Source organism: Nicotiana tabacum, chromosome 22 (assembly GCF_000715075.1).
Source record: "Nicotiana tabacum cultivar K326 chromosome 22, ASM71507v2, whole genome shotgun sequence".
NCBI classification, from domain to species: Eukaryota; Viridiplantae; Streptophyta; class Magnoliopsida; order Solanales; family Solanaceae; genus Nicotiana; species Nicotiana tabacum.
In genome coordinates, this window is record NC_134101.1 from 41,917,314 (window position 1) to 41,940,097 (window position 22,784).

The 22,784-nt window shown below is 36.9% G+C and overlaps 1 protein-coding gene across 1 annotated transcript; it reads left to right on the plus strand.

Moving 5' to 3' along the window:
* The first annotated feature begins 617 nt into the window (after positions 1-617).
* LOC107811600 (histone-lysine N-methyltransferase ASHH2-like) lies at positions 618-22,224 on the plus strand. The gene is given in 19 exon segments (XM_075243793.1): positions 618-798; positions 2,494-4,171; positions 4,283-4,490; positions 6,789-6,946; positions 7,041-7,120; positions 8,470-8,601; positions 8,688-8,804; positions 11,472-11,564; positions 11,813-11,890; positions 13,854-13,910; positions 15,106-15,159; positions 15,161-15,989; positions 16,068-16,123; positions 16,612-16,691; positions 16,800-16,882; positions 16,969-17,048; positions 18,094-18,173; positions 19,831-19,876; positions 20,845-22,224. Coding segments are annotated over 19 exon segments (5,097 nt in total). The 5' UTR covers positions 618-732; the 3' UTR covers positions 21,967-22,224.
* Positions 22,225-22,784: the final 560 nt, after the last annotated feature.

Sequence of the window (22,784 nt, forward strand, 5' to 3'; positions counted from 1 at the left end):
AAATGAAACTCCATTGTATTAATTACAGTCTAGTAGTATCACTTTAACTTTAACTAAAATAAAATTGGTCCTAATTTATTACTTTAAAAAAATTAGGAAGTCATTAATTTCTATTTCACTTATGTCCTTATTACTCATAAAAAGATATATATTCATTACTTACTATTTTACAGAAGATATAGAAGGATATTAGTTAAATATTTTTACAATTAATGGTATCACATAATTTTCTTAATAAATATATCAAAAGCTTAAAGGACATACAAGACTTAAAAGTAATATAATCTATTGTAAGTACTTATGTTAAAGCTTTAGCTATTACTTTATTTGTTTTTTTTATATGGCAGTAATATTATTTAATGAATCAATTAATTTTGTTCATATTTCTAAAATACTCTTATTAAAATTAAAAATTACGTGCAATTTATAATACTTTGATGTATAATTGTTAAATGTCTAAATTTTATGTTAAGAAAATTAAGAAACTAATGAGACACCAAAACTAAACAGCCCAAATACTAATAATAGTCGGAAACAAAACAAAAAAGAAAAAAAGAAGAAAAGAAGAAAAGAGGAAAATCTCCAATGAGTTCCCATCGGAGCCCTTTCTCTTTCTCTTTCTCAAACAACTCTTTATAAAAACCGTTTGCTGACTACCGCCAAGCGATTTCTCTATTCTCTCTCTAAAAAAAATAATCCAATTTCTCTCTCTAAAACTACAGACGTACACTTATGTACATATATTCCTTGAAATTGGTCTTCCTACTATTCGTGAAGTTTCATCAAATTCACCACCAGGTATGATCTTTATGTTGATTGTTCTTTTCTTGTAATTTAATTTTGTTTGATTTTGTGCCAACGAGGTGGATATATGTATGTATCTGCATTGGTGTTTGAGCTTTGATTTTAGGGATTTTGATGCACTGCTAAATGTTAGCTGTTTAGGGTTTTTTTCTTTTATCTACTCTTTCGCTTTTGGAATTTTCTGGCAGAAAACGGGACGCCGTTACTTTTTCAGTTTTCTCTGTGCAGACATATGTTATCTGTGTCTTGCATTAAAGCTGCAGTTTGAAAACTAAGCATTTATTTGGGTTTTCTTGTGTTGCGGTTTTTCTAGCTCAATGCAGCAAGTGATCATCCTCTCTTCCATACAAGTAGTGGGTAACTCTGCCACCTATGGCGGAGCCATAGTCAAGGAAGGAGGTTCCATTGAATCCCAAAATAGTACTGCACAAATAGAGTATAATTTTTTTCATTTTCATATCTATATGAGCTTTTGTATCCTCTTGACAATTGACACAAGGAAGGTAGTTCAATAATTGCTTAAGTCGCAAATGTTTTCTAATCCGCTTGTTAAAATTTCTGGCTCCACGACTATCTGCCATCAAGGCTTAGGTAGATAGGAAGAAATCACCCAGCTTATATGACTCTGCCAGGATTTAAACCCTGGTCTCCCGTAGTCTTAATCCCAGCTCCGTCCATTGTTACACACCAAAATATGTGTAGAACAAAATAAAAGTTTAAATTGTACTTATATGTGCTTGTGTGGAATATTTCAGCAGTAAATTAGGTTTAGTGGGTTATGGAAAGAGTTGGGCTGCATAATCTTAATTAATCTTTAGCAGATTTGGAAATATTCGGTCATGTACTGTTTAATTGATAAAACTTCCTTAAGCACGTGGATGCACAGGGCTCATTGGATAATCCAGAATAATATTTCATTTATGTCTCTCCAAGCTAGTGACACAAACCAAAGTACGGTTTTACATCAAACTCCACGAGATTTAACCAACTATCTATTCAATAGGGCAACATACTTTCTGGGCCAAAAGTATAAATGTAGCTAAAGGAAGCTCTTTACGTTCCACATGGAGTTTTTTACACCTTAAAAAAATTCTCTTACTTCTTTCTCCTTTATCAATCAAAACCTGTAAACATGAGCAATCTTCCACAACTCTTCTCTTTCTGACCTCCGATTGCTTGTCATCCAACTTGCGATGACATCCACCACTGCAAGGTGGCAGTCACGACATATAAAACATGGAATAGACCCATAACTCTGCTGCAAAAATGCAATGTAGTAGTAGGTTAAATATAAGAAAAAAAGAAAATGGAATAATGTTCACTTCCTTCTCATGCCTGGCAGTTTGTTAAGCTCCAATAGACTTCAGAGCTATGTTTTCTGACATCTTTGTTTATGGTGATCAGTTTTTTGTCCATGTTATAGCATTTCCCCCCTAATGAATGTGTGGGGAATTGCTCTGTAATTCCAGTTCACCTTTTTCTGTATTTATTTGCTTCAATGTTTGTTTGATGAAGATTATGCATTTTTTAATTAAAATAACTACCATTTGCTCTTATAGATTACTGCAACGAATTTCTGAGACATGTATCTTTACATGGCAGTTAGTTCTTGTGCTGGTATAAGGAGTTTTCGTTGAGGCCTATGCTTTCTTTGAACGTTGCTGTTAAACTGTTGATATGGCTTCTCAGATATCAATAGGAGACGATGTCTGCGAGTTCGGGCAGAGTTCATCTGCCATGAATCCCAATTGCACGACCGGAAACTTATCTGTCTCTTTGCAATCACCTCAACCCTTTGAGATAAAAGATGATGATGTGCCTCAGAGAATGGTTGGACTTGATGTTTCAGAAACTGATGTTCTTGTGAATGCTTTTGACTCAATTAGCATAACTGAGGCGTTGTCCCGTAAGATGGATGATAAAAGCAAACATACTGTAAAAAGTGATAATGCCTCTGAAAGTGAATGCCCTGTCAATGTATGTATTGCCCCTCGGAGAAGGAGTGGGCGCAACATCAAGTTAAGCCAGAATCTGGCTACAGTACCAGCAACAAGTGGTAGGAGAATAGCCAATAAAAAGGCATCCATAGATCTTAGTTCCTTGAAGATTACAAGAAAGAGAAGAAGCTATTTCAGTAAACAAGCTCGTTCTTCAGTTTGGGGTTTGCTAGAAAATATGGTGCAATCTTTTGAACATAATATCAGGCTTGAGATAACTTCGGGGGAGCAGAAAAATATAAGAACAGCAACTAAGGGTAGTAGGCGAAATGAGAAGCATGGTGAGAATCAGATTGATCGAAAGTCACGGAAATCGAAGGGTAAACGCTTCATACCAACTGGACCTATCTCCTTGAAGGTTAAATTTGGTCACCGTTGCCTGATGGATGTTATTCCTCTTATTGATAATGATACTAACAAAAATTGTACTACTGTAGAAGAACTTAAAAAACTGCCTAAAATTGCCAGCAAAGTTGATGATAGGTTGGGGGAGGAGTTGTTGGATATGCAGCTCCATGGTTGCAATGGAAATTCGGATAATGACTATGTTTCTTTATCAGATGGATGCCAACCTGGAAAGAACGCAGTTCAAGATACAGCTGCTAAGACTTTAGTTTGCCATGATGAGTCACTTTCCCAGGAGGGAGGATCGATCGGTAACAGGTTTTCAGATCCTGGAACTTCACCTGATTCAGAAGTCATCAACCTGATTCCTGATACACCAGTCAATGTTCCAGACGACTTGCATGATTTGACTTTGTCTAAGCCATGTGCTGCTCCTGGGGATGCTCCAATTTTGATGCATGAGAAGATCAGTAAAAAAGAAAGGAAAAAATATATGCTCCCAAAGGTTTCCAACTGTGGTGTGAAAGATTTGCTTAGTCCAGAAAGTATGAGCAATGCACAAGTATTCTGGAATATCATGCAGGGAGAAAAACAAAGGGATGGTTCTAGTTGTTGTGATACTTCTGTTTTAACTACAGCTGGAAATGGAACGGGTAACATGTTCAGCAATGAGATATTTTCAGGAGAACTGTTACATTGTTCAGGAATGTCAGGCTTGGGAATCTCCTGTGCTTCCTCAAAGCTGGAAAGTGATCTAGAGGGCAATCATTGTTCTAGTCTTGGCACTGAGTCTCCGGAGTCAGGGTTGTCAGAGAAACTGGTATCCTCTCCTGATGAGCGAAAAGTTTCTAAAGAGGGAAGACCAAAGGTATCAGGAAAGAGCAGGTCAGAAGTCCCAAAGCCGTCAAAAAGAAGAGGTTGTAAAAAGAAGGAGAACAAAGAAAAGGAAGACATTATGCATGAAGTGAAGCACAAAAGTGACCTTGCTAAGGGCTTATGTGAAGTGAGACAGCACACAGGAACAGGTATTGTCGGATGATACACGTAATAGTATATTGAGCTTTTTTTTTTCAAGTTATGTAAGGCTAACCTAGGTAGATTGAAGTATTTTGTGACTATATTAACTAATGTCGTAGAAAATGGAACACCATCTGGGCTTGGACAAATTGGCTCTGAAAAGAAAATTTTAGGTGGAGGCATTTCGAACTTGGACATTCTGCCGACTGAGGTAGGCGAGCGTCTCTTGCCACCAAGAAATGCTTGGGTGCAGTGTGATGATTGCCATAAATGGAGGCGTATACCTTCCTTCCTTGCTGATCAAATAGAAGTAACAAACTGCAGATGGTATGTGATATGCTCATCCAATCTCTGAATTACAAATGTACTAATAGTATACTTTTATGTTTCCTGTTAGTTGACTGCATGTGCATAGAAATTCAGCACTGTGAAAGGATTTGGTTTTCCTTTATTTTGACAGCTGAAGGAACAGCCTTTTCTTGGTGGACTATGGCTAGATCACTCTTCCTCTTTATGCGTCTCTTCGTGTGTGTGTGCGTGCATATGCGTTTTTATGTGTTTATGCATGCATTATATTTTCCTACTGTAACTCAAAAAAACTAGTAAGATGATCCTTGCAAGATATGCCTTCTTGGGATTGGCAATCCGTTGCTTCTGTGAGTCACCATAAAAGTCAGCCTCCCTTATGTTATTAGATGCTAGGGTGATTCTGTATGCTCTAAACTAAGCATGCTCAGATTGAAAATGTTAATTAATTTTTTTGTTGTCTTAAGCACTAAGTCATCTGCATGTTAGGTATTTTTTGTATTTTCTGTAATTTGTGGGGTTTACTTAGAGCACTGTAAAAGCGCTGGCACTCCTTCCTTTCCAGTTTATATGACACTCTTCTAAAAAATTGACACTCTTCTCATTTTGTGACCCAAAATATTTAACACTCTTCTATTCTTACACAACTTTTAAGGATTCGAATCCACTAATGTATTTCAATTCTTGACTTTGATGGGATGTTTTTCTTTATTAAACTAACTTTTCATTTACCAACTTTAAGTTTTTACTCCGCTATCACTAATGTAATATATACATCAAATCAGGGTTTTGGTTTCAGTGGTTTAGTTAGTACAACACGAGATGTGTGATAGGCACCGCATCACGAGTCGGAAACCAGGTGTGAACCAAATAACCTTATAAAAAAAAAGAGGGTGGATCGATTATCCACCAAGTTTCAAAGCTGGAAACCACGGATTTCTCTGTTATCAATACACCCACACACTTGTATATAAATGTCTGTGTGTATATGTATCACACACATGTATATGTATGTACACACACATCAAATTAAGATCTTAAACTTGTGCCAGTCAAATGGTGTCATACAAAATGGTACAAAGGGAATAATGCTTTTGTATTAGCGTGAAGTATTAGAAAGAGAAAACTTTTCCATTTAATGAAAAAATCAAGTTTTATGGGGGAGATAAGAAAGAAACATAGATCATTTCCTTTGGAGCTGCGAATAGTTTAATATGACTAACAGCTAAAAAAAAATTAAATATGACTAACAGCCATTGCTTTGCAATTTCCCCGAGGACCCTAACAATAGTTTGTGTGTAGTCTTATTATCTAGGCCAAGTGAGGTTTCTTGCTTTATTGGTGTACTTGAGCACTCAGATAGCTAAACATTCTAGTTGTTGGTCTACGAAATGAACTTTCTTTTTGTGGAATTAACATTGTCCTCTCAGAAATAAAAGGTGTAAAAGGAAAAAGCAACATATCATTCGTCGTGAGAACTAGTCCGTGGGAAGTGGGGCTTATCTTCTTCTTTTTATTTTGATAAATGACACTGTCATTCCAATTTTGTATATGCGAAGTATTTAAGGTTTTGTTGTACGAAATTCAGATTCTTAAAAGAAATTCATTTTGTGCATCTTATTCATGAATAGCTGATTATATTAAATCCTGATGAAGGTGCATCGTACTCATTTCTTGTTTTAATTGATCAAATTGTGAAGACCAAAACTATCTCCGAGATAAGTTGCCACTTGCCACACAATGAAAGGTTTAGTATGTGGAGATCATTGTAAGTGGTGACATGCTATATTTCTGACTACAAAATCCTGAGGCGGCATTCTTTATGCCCAAATTAGGCAACTTATTGTGTCTTTCATATTGTCCTTTCTCTTGTTTATTGGCTTAATTTTTTGATAAGGTAACTATATTTTTAAATAATGGAAGATCTACCGTTTCTTGTTTATTGACTTGTAAAAAGTTCTAATTTGAGTGCATCCAAAATTCTTCCCATTTGGTGTCGGAACGCTCAGGTGATGGTTTGGTTTGATATTTGCTTCCTCAAAACTAAGTGGGTCTATTAAAACTAAGCATCAGATGACTGTTAGCTCTATAAGTCAGGATGATAAATGCTTTTTCACACCCCCGTGTGTGTGTGTGTGATAATCTCGATTTAGTATTTGACCCCGGGGGGGGGGGGGGGTGGGGGGTGGTGAGGGTGGCGATTTAGTATTTGAGGTGTCAGTAATTGAGATGGAAACTCTTGTGATTTTGAAAGCATAATGTTTTTTTTTTGGTTTACAAGAGTTTTGATGGCTTACAGTTCTTCTATCAATGTTAAAGGACATGTATGGATAATCTGGATAAAGCTTTTGCTGATTGCTCATTTCCCCAAGAGAAGTCAAATTCAGAAATTAATGCTGAGCTGGAAATATCAGATGAGGAAGATGTTTCTCGTGTGCACTTGAGTTCGAATGGATCAGGACAAAAAAATCCACTTGGTATCTAATGATTGTTGTTATGAAACTTTGGGTACATGTTCTCGGGGTAGACTTGCACTGATCTGATTATTTTCCTTCTTTATGTTTGTTACAGTGTCCCATCAATCATCTTGGTCTCGGATCAAGTCAAACATGTTTTTGCATCGCAACCGCAAAAATCAAACTGTTGATGAGGTGGATGCCTGATCTAGTCTGCATTATTGCCTTATATACACTGGTGTACATCTTGAAGAATAAAAAGAAGAGGAGGATAAAGGCCTTAGAATTGCAGTGGTTTTAGACAAAAAAATTCACTGAATTTAAAATTCGTTAGCAAAAAAAAGCTTCTAAAAGTTTGGTCACCTGATTTTTTCGTTTATTGAAAATAAACTTGTTACTTATTCTTGATTGAAGGCTTTTGCCATAAAAAATGAAATCTCACTCGAAGAAGTTGATTCATAAATATCACATTTTCGGTGTTGGTTACAATGAGACATTCAGGTACATCCCGTGGAAGAAATGCTGTGTTTGAGTAACTCGTGGTTCCTCTAGACAACTAATTGGTGTTTTTACTTTGGATCTTTCTTGTTGTAATCTATTGGTGATTTGCCCTATCCACCATGGTTTCAATGTCTATGAGCTGACATTTTCAACCTGGCTGTGACACTAAGTGGATATATTATTTATGTGAAGTAGATTTTTGCGGTAAAATGAAAGGAAATCATTGTTTGTTGTGAAGGAAGGAATTGTTGTTTGTTGAGAAGGAAGGATCATCTGGTTCTTCTGGGGTTCCCTTCAATGATGTTTCTAGAAGGGCTTCTTGTCCATTCTGATGATAAAAAGCCTACAGGTTCTCCATTAATAGTTAGAGCAGTAAATTAACTTCTAAAAAAAAAAAGGGACTTTAATTTTTGACCAAGAAATCCGTCTGGAACTAATCCTTTGGGCCAACCGCAGCCTTCATAACTCGGAGATGATGGGACTGCTCCTCTACTCTTCTCCATTTAAATAGCCGAGTTAGTTCGCTTGGCGCAGAGCTCGAACCTGCGACCTAGACACAAGTCCCTCAACCTTTGCCAATTGAACTAACCCCTGGGAGCTAAAACAAAGAAATGGACTTATGTTATGTTAAGTTGTTAACTAAAGCATTTTTAGATGGGTGAAGTAAATATATTTTAATTTTTAAGTCGGAAAGAAAAAGTAAATATATTTTAAACTCTCCATTGATATAAGCTCAATTTTGAGGAGAATGGAGATTCTTCAGAAATTTTTAAAGCAGCAAATCGTTTGTAGAATTAGATATCAAATGATATATGCAATGTTTACAAGATGCAAACCATGCCCATGGCTGGTGCTATGTTGGGCTAGCATCTCGTAAGGGTACCTTCCGTTGTCCCTACTTATTTCTTTGTGAACTGCTGCTTCTTCAAGTATTTCCGTGTTCATCTACAATCAACTTATGATTTCTAATGTGCTTGAGGTAACAGAAACTAATTTACTTCCTTCAGTAACTTCTATTTCCTTTTGTTGTCCTTACCTGTTAGATCATGGTCTGCCATTGCAAGCCACCTTCAGATGGTCGAATGGGCTGTGGAGATGGATGCCTGAACCGGATGCTCAATATAGAGTGCGTTAAAGGGACTTGTCCTTGTGGAGAATTCTGTTCAAATCAACAGGTTCTTGAACTTGCAAAGGGTTACTTTTTCTTGTATATTGCTTCTACTATGCAGATTGTATCATCTCTATCATATACTGCTTGCAGTTCCAGAAACGCAACTATGCTAAACTGAAGTGCTTTAAATGTGGAAAGAAGGGTTATGGCCTGCAGCTGCTTGAAGATGTATATGAAGGGCAGTTTCTTATTGAATACGTCGGGGAGGTGAGATATCTTCTCTACAAAGTTTGGACAGAGTTGTGGGAGTTAGGGGAAGTGGACTGTGGATGGAATGCTTGGAACCATAGACATTGTTTTCCTACATTAACCTAAATAATACCAAAACTTTATTCTGTTTATCCCAATCCCACCACTCGGCAGGTACTGTTCTGTGAAAAGAGACTGAAAGTTAGGAGATGACCTTGCTAGTAGTAACTAATTTTTTTTTTTTGGGAAAATCACCAACTTGAGGTGGAACCCATAGGCATCAAATTTACATCAAAACCCATTTGCCTAGAAAACAACAGTACCCTGATTTTTCTTCAGAGAACAGAACACCTTTGCTCCCTTTACACGATTTCACTTCTATAAATTTACGTCAAAACTATACTTTTGGACTTTCTAGTATCATAAGTCACTCCAAATTTCAATTCTTTTGGTTCAAGTTATGCTTTTGGGCTTGTTCCCTTTTCTTTAGAATCTCTTTATCATTACGTTCCTGCTAGTGTCTGTTGATTGTCATATTAGGCTCATGCTTCTTGCTTTATTTAATCACAATATCCTCAACACTTTCCCGCCCTCCTTAAGATGCTACCTCTCAGTGTTTGAGGCTAATTGCTTGTCTCATTTGTGTCAACTCAGATCTTTGTGGCCAGGCATGCCCCTTCACAGCTGTTGGTGATTAATGCCACAATAATGCTTTATTCCTACTCCTGTGCTGTTGTTCCCAAATTCTTTTAGTTCCTTGAGAGTTGAGAATCATCTTCCAATTTCCCCATTCATTTTGCACATCCTTCACTGTAGTCATCTTTGTACTGTTCTTTTTTGTTTTGGTGTCTTTCCAGTTATAAGGACACCTTTAAAGTTTAAACAATCTGCCTTCATCCCTGAGATATTATGGCCCTTTATGAATTCTGATTTGAACCTATCAAACTCTGCTACACTACTGTTTTCGAAAAGAGAAAGGATAATGTAACCAAGGGGTCACCAACTTAATTATTCCTCTGTTTGCTGATAATTTTTGGTGTTATTACCTACTTGACTCAACTGTAGTTCGAACAGTGTTGCATTATTGTAACCCAAGAATTCTCTGAACTTCCTACCATTGAACTCCAATAATATATGATTCAAGGAGCGTTTTAGAGACCGAGTCTTTAATTGTTTCTGGCTATTTTCCTATCTATCTATCTTGCCCATAATTTATCTTTGAGGGCTGGTTGGGACATATTTCACTTCTTGACTCTTGTTTAGGCCATCTATCTACAACTCAGAAAGTTCCTCATAACTTCTTCTCCCGGATTGACTATCCATATTTGGATATGAGGCTTTCCTCTTCCACTTATTCTATGGCCTTCCTGTCTTGATATACAATTAGTTTACATCAACCCGTACTTATTGCATTTTTGCAGTTGCTCACACTACTCAGTTTTCCTCATCAAACTTGGTGCCAGCATAGCTCATTCAGAAATTTATTTTATTTGTTATGGTAAGCCTCACTTCCGATCCGCCCTTCCCAGGAGTTACATAGTGGCTTTTCCCACTTTGCTCCTTCGTTACTTGAACTTCCAACATCATGGTTTGAGGTGGAGGGCCCTTTCCAGGATACCTCATTCAGGAATCATGTAAACCATTAATTCCCTCTCTGCTATGAATATTTATTGTTGGTATTCTGGTACTCGTAAGTTGTCTATTCTTTCGTTGAAGAAGGAATATATCCTACCATTGTTCGCTTTCTAATAGATTCCATCTCTCTTATCCTTCCCTCATCACCACAATGGCTTGCTCCAACTATGAATCTCTCTTTAAAATCTTTTCAGTTAAACATATCACATACCATTAGGAAGAAGTAAAACCTCTATCGGTTGATGCATTTCCTTTAGTTCAAATGTCCAATTGTCTATTTGAGCTATTTGTTATGGTAAGCCTCACTTCCTAACCGCCCTTCCCAGGAGTTACATAGTGGCCTTTCCCACTTTGCACCCTAGTTGCTTGAACTTCCCATATCATGGTTTGAGGTGGGGGCCCTTTGCAGGATACCTCATTCAGAAATCATGTAAACCATTAATTCTCTCTCTGCTATGAATATTTATTGGTATTCTGGTACTCGTAGGTTGTCTATTCTTTCCTTGAAGAAGGAATATCTCCTACCATTGTTCGCTTTCTAATAGATTCCATCTCTCTTATCCTTCTCTCATCACCACAATGGCTTGCTCCAACTATGAATCTCTCTTAAAAATCTTTTCAGTTCAACATAACACATACCGTTAGAAAGAAGTTAAACCTCTATTGGTTGATGCATTTCCTTTAGTTCAAATGTCCAATTGTCTATATAAGCTACTTGCTCTTGATGCAACACCTTCATCTTGCGGATGGCGACTTTATCACTTCCCTGGGAGCTGGTTAGACCTGGTTTTGAGGTGAATTTATCAGAAGTATGTTAAAAATCAAAAAGAAAAGTAGTAGAGAATGCCTGACATAGGTGTAAGTTTGATCCAAATTCACCTCATTTTACCATTAGTGTCATTGATCCTTGTTTTATTTTTATCAAAAGATTGTCTAGAAATTTGTCATTTGATTTCTACAGGTTTCCTCTTCATGCGTATGACATGTATCTATGCATGATTTGCGTTGCATTACTGAAATATTTTAGCCTTAAATTTTAAAATTTCATAGGTGCTGGATATGCATGCTTACGAGGCACGGCAAAGGGAGTACGCATTGAAGGGTCATAAGCATTTTTATTTCATGACACTTAACGGCAGTGAGGTATTACAGTTTTCCTTGATATGTCTAATTAATAGATATTAAGTTTCATCTTAATGTTAGGTATTTGATGTAGACAGATTTATAGTATGAAGGAGATGAATGTTTGGTATGTGTATCAATTTTAAACCGCTATCATTCTACAGCCCATAATCCATTTTTGTAATGACTCGGTGTATGTTATGGACTCTTTAATCTTTCTGTTTTCTCTCACCTTGTTGGGTAATGTCCTTTTTATGCCTCATTTTCAGGTAATTGATGCCTGTGCTAAGGGGAATTTGGGCCGTTTTATCAACCATAGCTGTGACCCTAATTGTCGTACCGAAAAGGTAAATGTGCTAGGCAACTGCACTTCACATTTACTTCAAAAAATTCCCATTCCAATTCAATTGAACTTACTAAAAATTGAATCTTTTTTACTGAGGAATTTGTGCACAGAGAAGAAATTCCTTATCCTTTCATTATACTTTGCCCATTTCATGTTATTGTGTAGTTTGTGTTCTCCCTTGAGATTTTGTTACCCTTTCATTGTAATTTTGCGGCCTTGAATGTGGAGTCTCTTTTGCTTTTTTAAATTGTATTAGTTTTTTAGTTCCCTGAACAATGTACATTTTCAGCAATTATTGCTTACTCAAGAATTTTTCAATTACGTATAATAATAGTTTCTTAGTCATGGTAAAGATCAGAAGGCTGTTGCACTTGCTTTGGCGTTAAAACTATTGTGATCTTTTTGGGCACAAATGGATCATAGATCAGGCTTATATGTCAGAGGTAGTGAATATGGTGCATGAAATGCTGACATGGCAGAGGAAGTGAGATGAGACAGATGAATTTTGGAAAGCATTGCGTCATCATGACACTCTTCTTCACAGTAGGAAATACACTAGAAGCTGCTAGATGATAAAATGTACTCTAATCTGAACCCTTTCATATGAGACAGTTTGGATTTTGAGGTCAAATTATCAGTTTTGTTGTGAATTCCTTCAACTTTAAAAATGAACGTGAACAATCAAAAACTAAATAAAAATTTTATCTGCTACAATCTTTAGATTTTTGAAATATTTAGATATCCTTTCAAATGTCTAATTTGCCACTTAAATTTGGACGAAGGGAGGGCACAGTTGCATTCTTTTAAAAGTCTAGTTTTCCACATAAACTGAGACAACATGATTACGTTCTTTCAAAAGTCTAGTTTGCCACATAAATTGGGTCAAGGTAGGGCACGTTATATTCTTTGTCGAAGGATTTTGATTAGTCATTCTATGTTAACCCCAAATTTTGCGATTGTTTCGCTCCTTTTTTTTTTTTAAATAAGGAAGTTTCGCTCCTTTTATCTGTTGTAACTCAAAACTCATGGTCAGTTTATTCCATCATATTCCTCTTGCTTTCTTTGTGGTTTGCCTCAAGATGTAAGCTCTCCTTTAAGCGGAATTTGATTCTCATGGCAATTCAAAACATTTTGGAAACCATGTGGTTTGCTGCTCTACAAGTTAATTGCAGCTACATTTTTCCGTATAGGATCTCAAATTCAACAAGAAGTAATCTTTAACTCAACGTTTGGGCTCACTTCTTCAAAAGTACATCTACCTCTGGCTTTTCACTGATAAAAAAATGGAAGTTGTGATAAACGGTTTCAATGAAGTGCAGCTGCTTATTGCCTTAAAACATTATAAATAGTTACTGCAGCTTAGTTGTTTGCCCAATAATGTATACAAGTGATCAAAAGTGTTGAATTGGTTCTTTTGTGGACTGGATATGTATTAAAGTCCTAGATATGGTCACAGCTCTGTCTTAGGTAAGGCTAAATTAGTAAAAATGCCATCACTTGCAAACTACATAACAAAGATAAGTTTTAAGCCTGACGCAATCATCTTTATGTTGGGGTTGAATTAGAAAATTTGCAAGATTTTCTCAGTTAGTGTTATCTTACCTCGGTCGTTGGCCACTGTATTATCTGAGAATATGGCCGTTTTCTTTTATTATTTTAGGATAAGCTATCTATGTCCACCCAATTATCAGTTTTGATTTTGCATCTTATTATTTCAATACTAGAGGTATTTAGAAATAGGAAGTAGCTTCATCGCTTATAGATGCACCTAAACCTGTGCATCGAGATCCCTTGTTCATTGGGCTAAAATCACACCGAGCTCCCCCCCTTCCTCTCCCACCAATTATTTTCAGCAGAAAATGCTTGATATAGTTTCACACCTAGTTCTCTCAACTTGTTTATATTGAGTGCATGCTTCAATAGTATTAATGGTGTGACACAACTTTCTTTCATTTGCTGAACAGTGGATGGTGAATGGTGAGGTCTGCATTGGACTCTTTGCTTTAAGGGACATCAAGAAGGTAAAGTCTTTTTTCCTATTGTAGTCCATATTACTTGGTTTTGACTATTTCATAAACATCAACATAACATATAGCGAAAATTGTAACTGATGTTTTTGTTGCAATCATCAAATCATGAACTGTGATAAGTACTTCGGTGGTTGCTGCTAGTGATTTCAAAAGTTTGGAGGTGAGGTTGGGGCTGCTATGATCTGACCTTAGTGCTGGCTAGCATGTGCTACTACATGGCATACGTTATGCCAAAAGAGAGATGTAAACAATACACACTCACAACTACTCTCTGGACTGAAAAACAAAATATTGTGTATATGTGTCTCTTCCGTTTTGTTCTTTGTCTTAATTTATGAATTAAGAATTTAATTTTGGGAGGATTTTTTGCGTTTGATGTGAGAGAATTGATTTTTATTCTTTTTGGAAACTAGCTAATCAAAACGACAAAATATATAAACAATTGCTTTTTCAAAAGCAATTTCTTTTTTGTTCTTAATGTCAAACACGCTTTAAAATGTGATGTGCTGATTGGAAATTCTTTTAGGGATTAACATTTGCTAGGTGAAGTGCAATTTTTGGAATTGTTAGAACCTCTTTTAATTTTTAGGGAGGGTCTTTGCTATTGCTGTGGATCTTGTGTCCACTATCCAGTGGTGTGTATGGGTTGCACTCCCGGTGATTTATTTGATATGCCGTATAGATGCTAAAATGCATAGAGTAAAAGAGTTTTCAAACTTTGGTAATATTAATTTTTCCTCACATAATTTGCTTATTGTCAGATCTGAAGAATTGCTTCAAGTCGTTAATAGGGAACAGGTTCTCCATGATATCACTAAATGCATAAATATCAAAAGAGTATTACTAAATACATAAATCGGATGGAGCTTAAAGAACTTGCAAACTAGGCTCTGTTCAAAGCGTAAATTAAATGCAGAAAAGTTACTGGACCTCAACAACTTCTAGGACATTCCTTAACAATAATAATAAAAAAAATTCTAGGACATGCTTTCAGTTTCAAGATTTGCTTCCTGTTTTTATTGTGGACTGCAATCAAGGTTTACTTCCCGTTTTTATTGTGGATTGCAATAATTTATTTGGTGTCCAGCCTTCAGTCTACTATAGAATCTATAAGCTGCCTGTATGACTATTGAATGGAATCAATTCTTGGCTTAATAGATCACTGTGCTTTGGATCCTATTATCAGGGCGAAGAGGTGACATTTGACTACAATTATGTCCGAGTCTTCGGGGCTGCAGTTAAAAAGGTGTGTCTGTGGCTCACCTCATTGTCGGGGCTATATAGGTGGTGACCCGCTAAATGCAGAAGTGATTGTTCAGGATGATTCGGATGATGAGTATCCTGAACCTGTCATGCTGCATGGGGATGCTGACATGAATCATAAACAAGACAGCAGTATATGTGCTACAAGTGCTATTAATGTTGCTGAAATTAAAATTCAAGGGAAACCACCTAAAAACAAAAATACAGTGGATGAATCTTTTGCTGGAAATCAGGATACTTCCCATCAAACACATATGAACAGTATCATGGGTCTAGAAAATGTTAATTTGGGTAACTCCGTTGCTGTTGTTAGCTTGAATGCTAGAGAAGAAAGCGAAAACTTCCCTGATGGGTCTCCTGCATCATCTTTAATTGCCGAAACATCTGTGGCACTGGAAGCCTCAGAGTGTATGTCTCATTCTTCTGTTCAACCTGTAGAGACTTCTTTGTCATTGAAGGATACATGTGAAACCATGTCTGGAGTGACAAAAGAGTGCTCAGTAGCTGGCGAAGTATCAAAGAACTCTTTCTCTTCCACACAGGAATTTGAGGTAACTTCTCTTGATGCAGTGGTTAGCAAGTCTTTGAGAAAGTCAAAATCCAGCAATGGGCGAGAGACACATGATCCCTTAAAACCCTGTCCTTTTGTGAAAACTTCGCGTGAATCATCTTTAGTGAAGAAGGTGAAACAGAGGAATAATGCTGTGAATTCCAGACCCCTGCCTGATGTGGACAGCATGTTGCAAGTTTCACAACCTAAATTCAAGAAACCACCGGATGGCTCCTTACATGGCCATTTTGAAGCAGGTATGTCATCGTTATCATTTTGTGGAATCTGCAGATTGTGGAGTACTTTTGCATTATCTTTTTTACCTGAATTTGCAGTTGAAGAGAAACTGAATGAGTTGCTGGATCATAATGGTGGAATAAGCAAACGCAAGGTGACTAGTTAAAAGCTACAAGATATAATCTGCATTTCTTTCTTTTATTTCTTGCTTGGTGATTTGTGATTATTCATTGTGCTGGTTTGTGGGAATGCTCCCCTCTTTTTTTACCTTTCTTCTACTGCACTTTGGTGTTAATTCATCAAAAGGGAATAGGCCAAAACGTTGGTGAAAGGGAGGGCTGGGAGTCCATACAGTGGGTTGTAGCAAGGGTTCATTGCTGGGCACATAATGTAGCCCCGGCTTAGTAATGTTTCCATTTACATTTTCATGGTCCTATTTTGATTTTCTGAGGCATTTCCAGTTTCTTAACTCGGCCTTGACCTTAGTAACCTCTCCATTTAGATTTTAATAGTTCTACTATAATATTCTGAAGCATTCCTTTTTTTTTTCAACTTTTGCCATATGTGTAAATGCGTGCATGCTGATTCCACGGCACTCTACAATTTTGTTTCAGTTATTAGTTTTCTCTTTTCTTGGAGCAGGATGCGTCAAGGTGTTACTTGAAGCTCCTCCTTTTAACTGCTGCTTCAGGGGATGGCTGTAATGGTGAAGCTATCCAGAGGTAACAAATGGCTCGCCTCTGACTCTTTGTAGTGCTAGGAGTTGAATTCCTAGCTGCTGCTACTTCTTATTTTTATAGTTTTTAATTTGTGCATTTATTTGTTAGCAGTAACCGGGAACTTTCTATGATCCTTGATGCGATCTTGAAAACAAAGTCACGCACAGTTTTGATGGATATTATGAACAAGAATGGTAATAAATTGGTGCTTATTGCATGTTTTAGCTTTTCCGATTTTCAAATATACCGATTGTTGGATCTGTGTTTGTTTTGCTGGTAGGTCTACAGATGTTACACAACATAATGAAACGATACAGGAGGGAGTTCAATAAGATCCCAATTCTCAGAAAGTTGCTTAAGGTAATGTAGTAATTCTATAGTCCTATACTTCTACTCTAGTGATTGAGTAGTTAGCCTGAAAGTACCAGAATTTGAGAGGTATATCAGAAAATGTCAGTTTTACCACCAGCTAATCATGATCTGCATATTCTTGAGCCAGAAGTTTTTTAACTGACAAATTATTTATTCACTACACAGCGTCTTAATGTGTCACTCAAACATATTTGTGTATAAACACATATTAAATAGCTAACAGGTAATGGAAAAAAGGTCTCAACTAGCTAACATGTAAGTGCAATAATCACTGTAGTTAAGTTTGCCAAAAAGAAAAAAAAAGCATATGGCAAGTTATTGATCATTTCATGCACTGTGAGTTTAAGTTCAAAGATCAAAGCCGAGTAGCATGGACAATATGCCTACAGTCTGACATTATGATGTCACTAAACGAGTAGGATAATATACATATAATATACTAAATAAACATGAAACACCAGATATACTCTATGTATTTTATCCATTCTAAGATCAGTAACAATATATTCAAATCATTGAACGGTTAGACGACGGATAAAACCAATGTGAAGTAGTTTCCAACACTGGTAAGAAGAACATAAAATACAATGTCACATCTAAATCTATTAGTAATCTTCTCCTCGTCCTTTCTGGCCTTGGAGATTCAAAATCTTCACAAAGTCTCATTAGGTATATAGAGGTAACATTTGCTCCTTTCAAAATTTTGCCTTTAACTAACAAAAGAGTCTTAACAAAAGCAGCAAATTGGGTGGTGATCTAAATGGGTAAGAACACTGTCTTTCTTGTCAATAAGATGCTGTACCAGAAAATTTCAGTGAGACGTACGTCAATATGTAATTCAGCAATGTATTAGTGGCTTCTTTACTCACTTTTTTTTTTTTTTTTTTTTGTTGTACCCATTTTTTCCTTGCGTGAGATCTTCTGTTGGCTATACATTTTCAGTGCAGGGTTCTCTTGATATACCTAGCACACCCTGTTGTTTGTCATTGCTATCTTACTAAGCTGGTTTTACAATGTCAACTGTACTTTACAGGTTTTAGAGTATCTAGCTGTAAGAGACATCCTTTCTCCTGAGCACATTAATGGAGACGCGTCCAGAGCTGGAGTTGAGAGGTTAGCAGATGTTATCACATGTTACTTATGTATAATATTTTCAACTTTTATTCTGATAATCTGAGTGGGTTTAATGCCTCCATATGACGTCCAGGTATAATTTCTTTTTTTGTGCAGTGATAAGGATCTAATAAAGCAACTCGAATGTGAAACCCAAATATGAATTACAGTGTAAAGACCAAAAAAATATGCGAATGGTAGATTAGAAACTACAGAAGTGGAACTCTTTTACATTAGTTGTTTAAGAGAAGGAAAAAAAATGGTAGCAGAAACAAAGGTTGCACATTTCATCTAAAAGAAACAAAGGTTGCACAACTGCAATATCAATATGCCACCATATTGGAAGTTCTAAAAATGTGGATTTGAAACTTGATTTTGTTTTTTTTTAATTTCTAAATCGGGGAAGAGCTGCATGAATTTCATCTCGTATCCATATATGATGAGTATATTACATTTGTTTTATTCGCAATGAACTTTTATGATATTCCAGACTACTAATCCCTCGTGACGATGGAAAGAATATGGGAAATCAAACAATTAAAGCAACAACTAGAAAGAAATGAGAAGATAGAGATAAAATAAGAAAGAAAGGATAGAATTTAATAGAAGAAGCAACCAGTCAACCCAAGCAAGTAAGCTGAACCTACTAACTAGCAATTTTACTACGGGAAATAATTCAAGGGGAAGAGAAATTGAACTCATACATGAATACTTGCAAGAAGAATTTAAGAGAGGTTCAATTAAACAGGTAAAGGATATTAACACAAAGGGATGCTCTCTCAAGAGAGTTCTTTATAAATATTTCATCCAAATCTGGTAAAACCCTACATTACTCCTATTTATACTACTAGCTAAACAATTGGCTGGGGCTCAAGTTCAAGTACTTTAAAATAATAAAATCCCTAACATAATTAAAAAAGACGTGAGGCTAGTGGGACCAGGCTTGACTCATCCCGGAAACTCTAGTGGTGGTCATGTCTTGGTCAACTCACGGTTAACATTGGTAAAATCTTGGTAAACACCGATCAAACTTGGTCAACTCTCGATCATCCCTTCGTAAAGCCTTTCAGTGTTCTTAATGATTGGAGGCTCGTACTTATGTTGTCGTTACTTTGTCCCATTGTATACTGTTTGTTAGCTCCATAACTAGGGTAAACAAGCACGGGCTCAATGCTGATTCCTGGTGTAATCCCACAGTTATGGGACTGCTCTATATTTCCTACCACTGTTTTCACACTTGTCCGTCAACCTAACGACCACATATTTTTTCGTTCAATGCGCAATATCGAACTTTAGAATTAACATTCCAACACTCTCCTCCACTCTATTTTTGTATCTACTTTTTCCTGCAACTTGCTTTAATTTCCTGCATGCATGCTTGGTTCATTACTTTGCTCTAGAACAATGTACCACGTGTAGTGTTACTGAATTTGATGACAGCTATGACACGTGTTTCCTGACTATAATGGCAATAACATCTCTCCAAATGCTGACTGACTACTTAAGATTGTATGTTCCGTCTTATGTGGCGCCCGTCAAATTTTTAAACTGCTTTTGCTTGTTGTAATTCTCTAAAAGTCACGTTTATACTATGCCTTTGCAAGTGATAACCCCAGATTCTAAATTACTTCTGAAAGTGTTGTTTTTGGCTCTGCAGCTTTAGGGACTCAATTTTGGGATTGACAGAGCACAAAGACAAACAGGTGATCCATTCTGGTTACCATGCAGGTCTTTTGTTTCCATCAAGTGGTTGTAGAATCCCATTCTTTTGCCTTTTAATTGTTCCAGCAAAATATCTGCATTTAATTGATTCTTAAAAAGAGTTGAAATTTCATATTGGTATGAAATTGAAATGCTTCATAGTTATCTCGCAGTTCTGTTCCTTCTCAAAAAAAAATAAAAAAGAACTCGCAGTTCTGTTCATTCTCAAAAAGCAAAAAACAAAAAAGAACCTGCAGTTCTGTTTGTGCTTGTTGCTTGATGTTGTGTAGATGCATGAGGAAAGCTGTCATCGTGCTTGTTTTAATCTTGCTATAAATGATTTAGGCTACTGATTTTCCAATTTCAAATTAACTACATTTGGGGATGATGGGTAAGTAAGAGACTAGCATCTTAATTACCCTCGTAAGACAGGAAGGAAGGAAGGAAGGAAGGAAGGAGGTAGCCCTGGGTTAAAAGAGTGTGCAACGTGCCCGAAAAGATCACTACTTGACTGATTGATAGAAGAAAGAGCTAGTCTGGATAAAGGATTGTTTGACCTGGGTCTATCATCTTATAGTTGGGAATGAAATACAATTTTCTGCTGATCTTAGCCATTAAACTTAAATTAGCTTGATAGAACTTGGTAAGGGAGGTGCTATTTGGGCTAGCTCTATGGTCTTATCCACGAAGGTTAGTATGCTATATACTAGTGTTGCCGGACAAAGGTTGCATGCACTTTATTCTTACTGCTTTTTCTCGACCTTATGTGCATGCTTCTGTTCCTTTTTTTCTTTTACCCATTGCAATAGATTTTTCACATTCTTGTTATGTTTTTATTGTTGATTCTATGTTTTGATTTATATCTGTAGCCTGATTGCAGGAGTCTTTTCCTGTTAATTACTTTGTTTAGAAATTTTCTTTATCAGAACCATTAGGTGACAAAGTATTCATGTGATTTACTGCATGTCAGGTTCATCAAATTGCAAGGAACTTTAGAGATAGGTGGTTATGCAGACCTCTCAGGAACAGAAGCTGCATTGACAGAGATGACAGCCGAATCAACATGCATTCTGGTTCACCTTACAATAGGTGTCTAGCATCACAAAATCAATGGTGCGATTTGGGTGGTAAACCTTCGGAAGCAGCTCAGAATACCTGCCATTCAACAGTTTCATCTGTTCAAGCAGATGCTTGTGTGCCTGATGGCTCCTCTGCTTCATGTTCTGATATCGGGGCAGCCTCTAGGCCAAGGAAACGCAAGCATAAAAGTCGGTGGGATCAAGAGGCTGAAGAAAAGCCAGATCCAAGAAATGAGAGCAATGTAGATGATGACAGAAGGCAGGTCCTAGATGATGACGCTCCCCCTGGTTATGAATTCCCTCCTGGATTTTTATTCCCGGTTGAGGCTTGTAGGGTTTTATCTGATGCGTCTTCAGCAGCTATTTGTAGTCCCGAAGAACGTAGATGCAGAGAACATCCACAGCCAGTCATTACGGGGAACTTGCAGCAGCGGTTCATTTCACGATTGCCTGTCTCTTATGGAATTCCATTTTCTGAGGTGCAGCAATTTAGGTCTCCTCAAAAAGGAATATTTGATGCTTGGACTGTTGCCCCAGGAATACCTTTCCAGCCTTTTCCTCCTTTGCCTCCATATCCCCGTGATAGAAGAGAATCTGTGCCTTCTGCTGCTAATCTGGGGGCAATCAGTGAACTACCTCAAAATACTGGACAAGATTGCCATACTTCTTCTCCTGGTCACTTGGCTCAAAATCCTCCAAGCGTATCTGGAGCAGACCAGCCTCAGGATGGCACTGGATACCAACTTGGCTCTAAACGAGCTAGTGACTCTTGTAACTCGGGAAGGAGATACTTTAGGAAGCAAAAGTACAATAATTCAAAATTAGCACCTCCCTGGCTTCGGATAAGAAGTGGCTGGGAATACACAGGAAACAACTCAAAAAATAGCATGTGCATTGCAGGTGTAGCAAGCAGGGAAGATGAGTTCAGAAGTACTCCTAGTTGGGTGGAGCATAACCTTGGAATGCAAGATTTGGGGCATACTTTACGACAGCATACTTCCCACAGGTATTAGTTTTATCTTATAGAGGCAAAGTTTGCAGCAGCTTCCAAATTTTCTCCAGTGCTTCTCCTTTTGTACTTGCAATTCTCTGTCGCCAACAGAAAATGAAAAGCACCGTTTAGATTTGTAAATTTGATTTTTTCATTTTTTTTTTAGGTTTAGGACCAAAGTTACTCTGATTTATTTGATTTCATGCATTGACAGTGACCTTAATGCCTCAAAGAGGTAAACTGGCTCATTCTTTTCGTTATTAATTGATTTTTCTTAAAACAATTGTCTGATGGCCTCTATGGAATGGCGTACGTGTGAATTCCTCGTGCACTTGCTTATGACCCATTTGATTACTTGGTTGTTGCTTCTGCATATTAGTGTATTTATTGACCTAGAAATTAATTCTGCCAGGGGCATTTGACTTACGTAAATCTGTGTATAGTAGATTTCTTTTCTTTGTAATGGACCTGCTAAACTTGTGCTGGCGTCTGGCGTGAACTCATGAGTTTCTTTAATTGTAAAAAAAATGCTCTTGGCGTGCATAGTTTTTACTGATATAGTTTGGGAGAATTAACCAAACTGGAAAAGCACGGTTTGAGTACATTCCAAGCCGTATCAAACCATTTATATTTTGAAACTACATTCTACTTTTCAGTTTGGTTTAAGTTTGACTTGTAGTCGAGCCATATGATTTCTGTAATATATTTTCTATTCACCAACTAAATACCGAAAACATTTTCCCGAAAAATATTTTCATGAAAACATGAGGGAAGGGGAAGGAAGGAGAATATGACTAGTTACTTCATACAAGCGTGTTTGTAAGCATTGATGGTCATCAT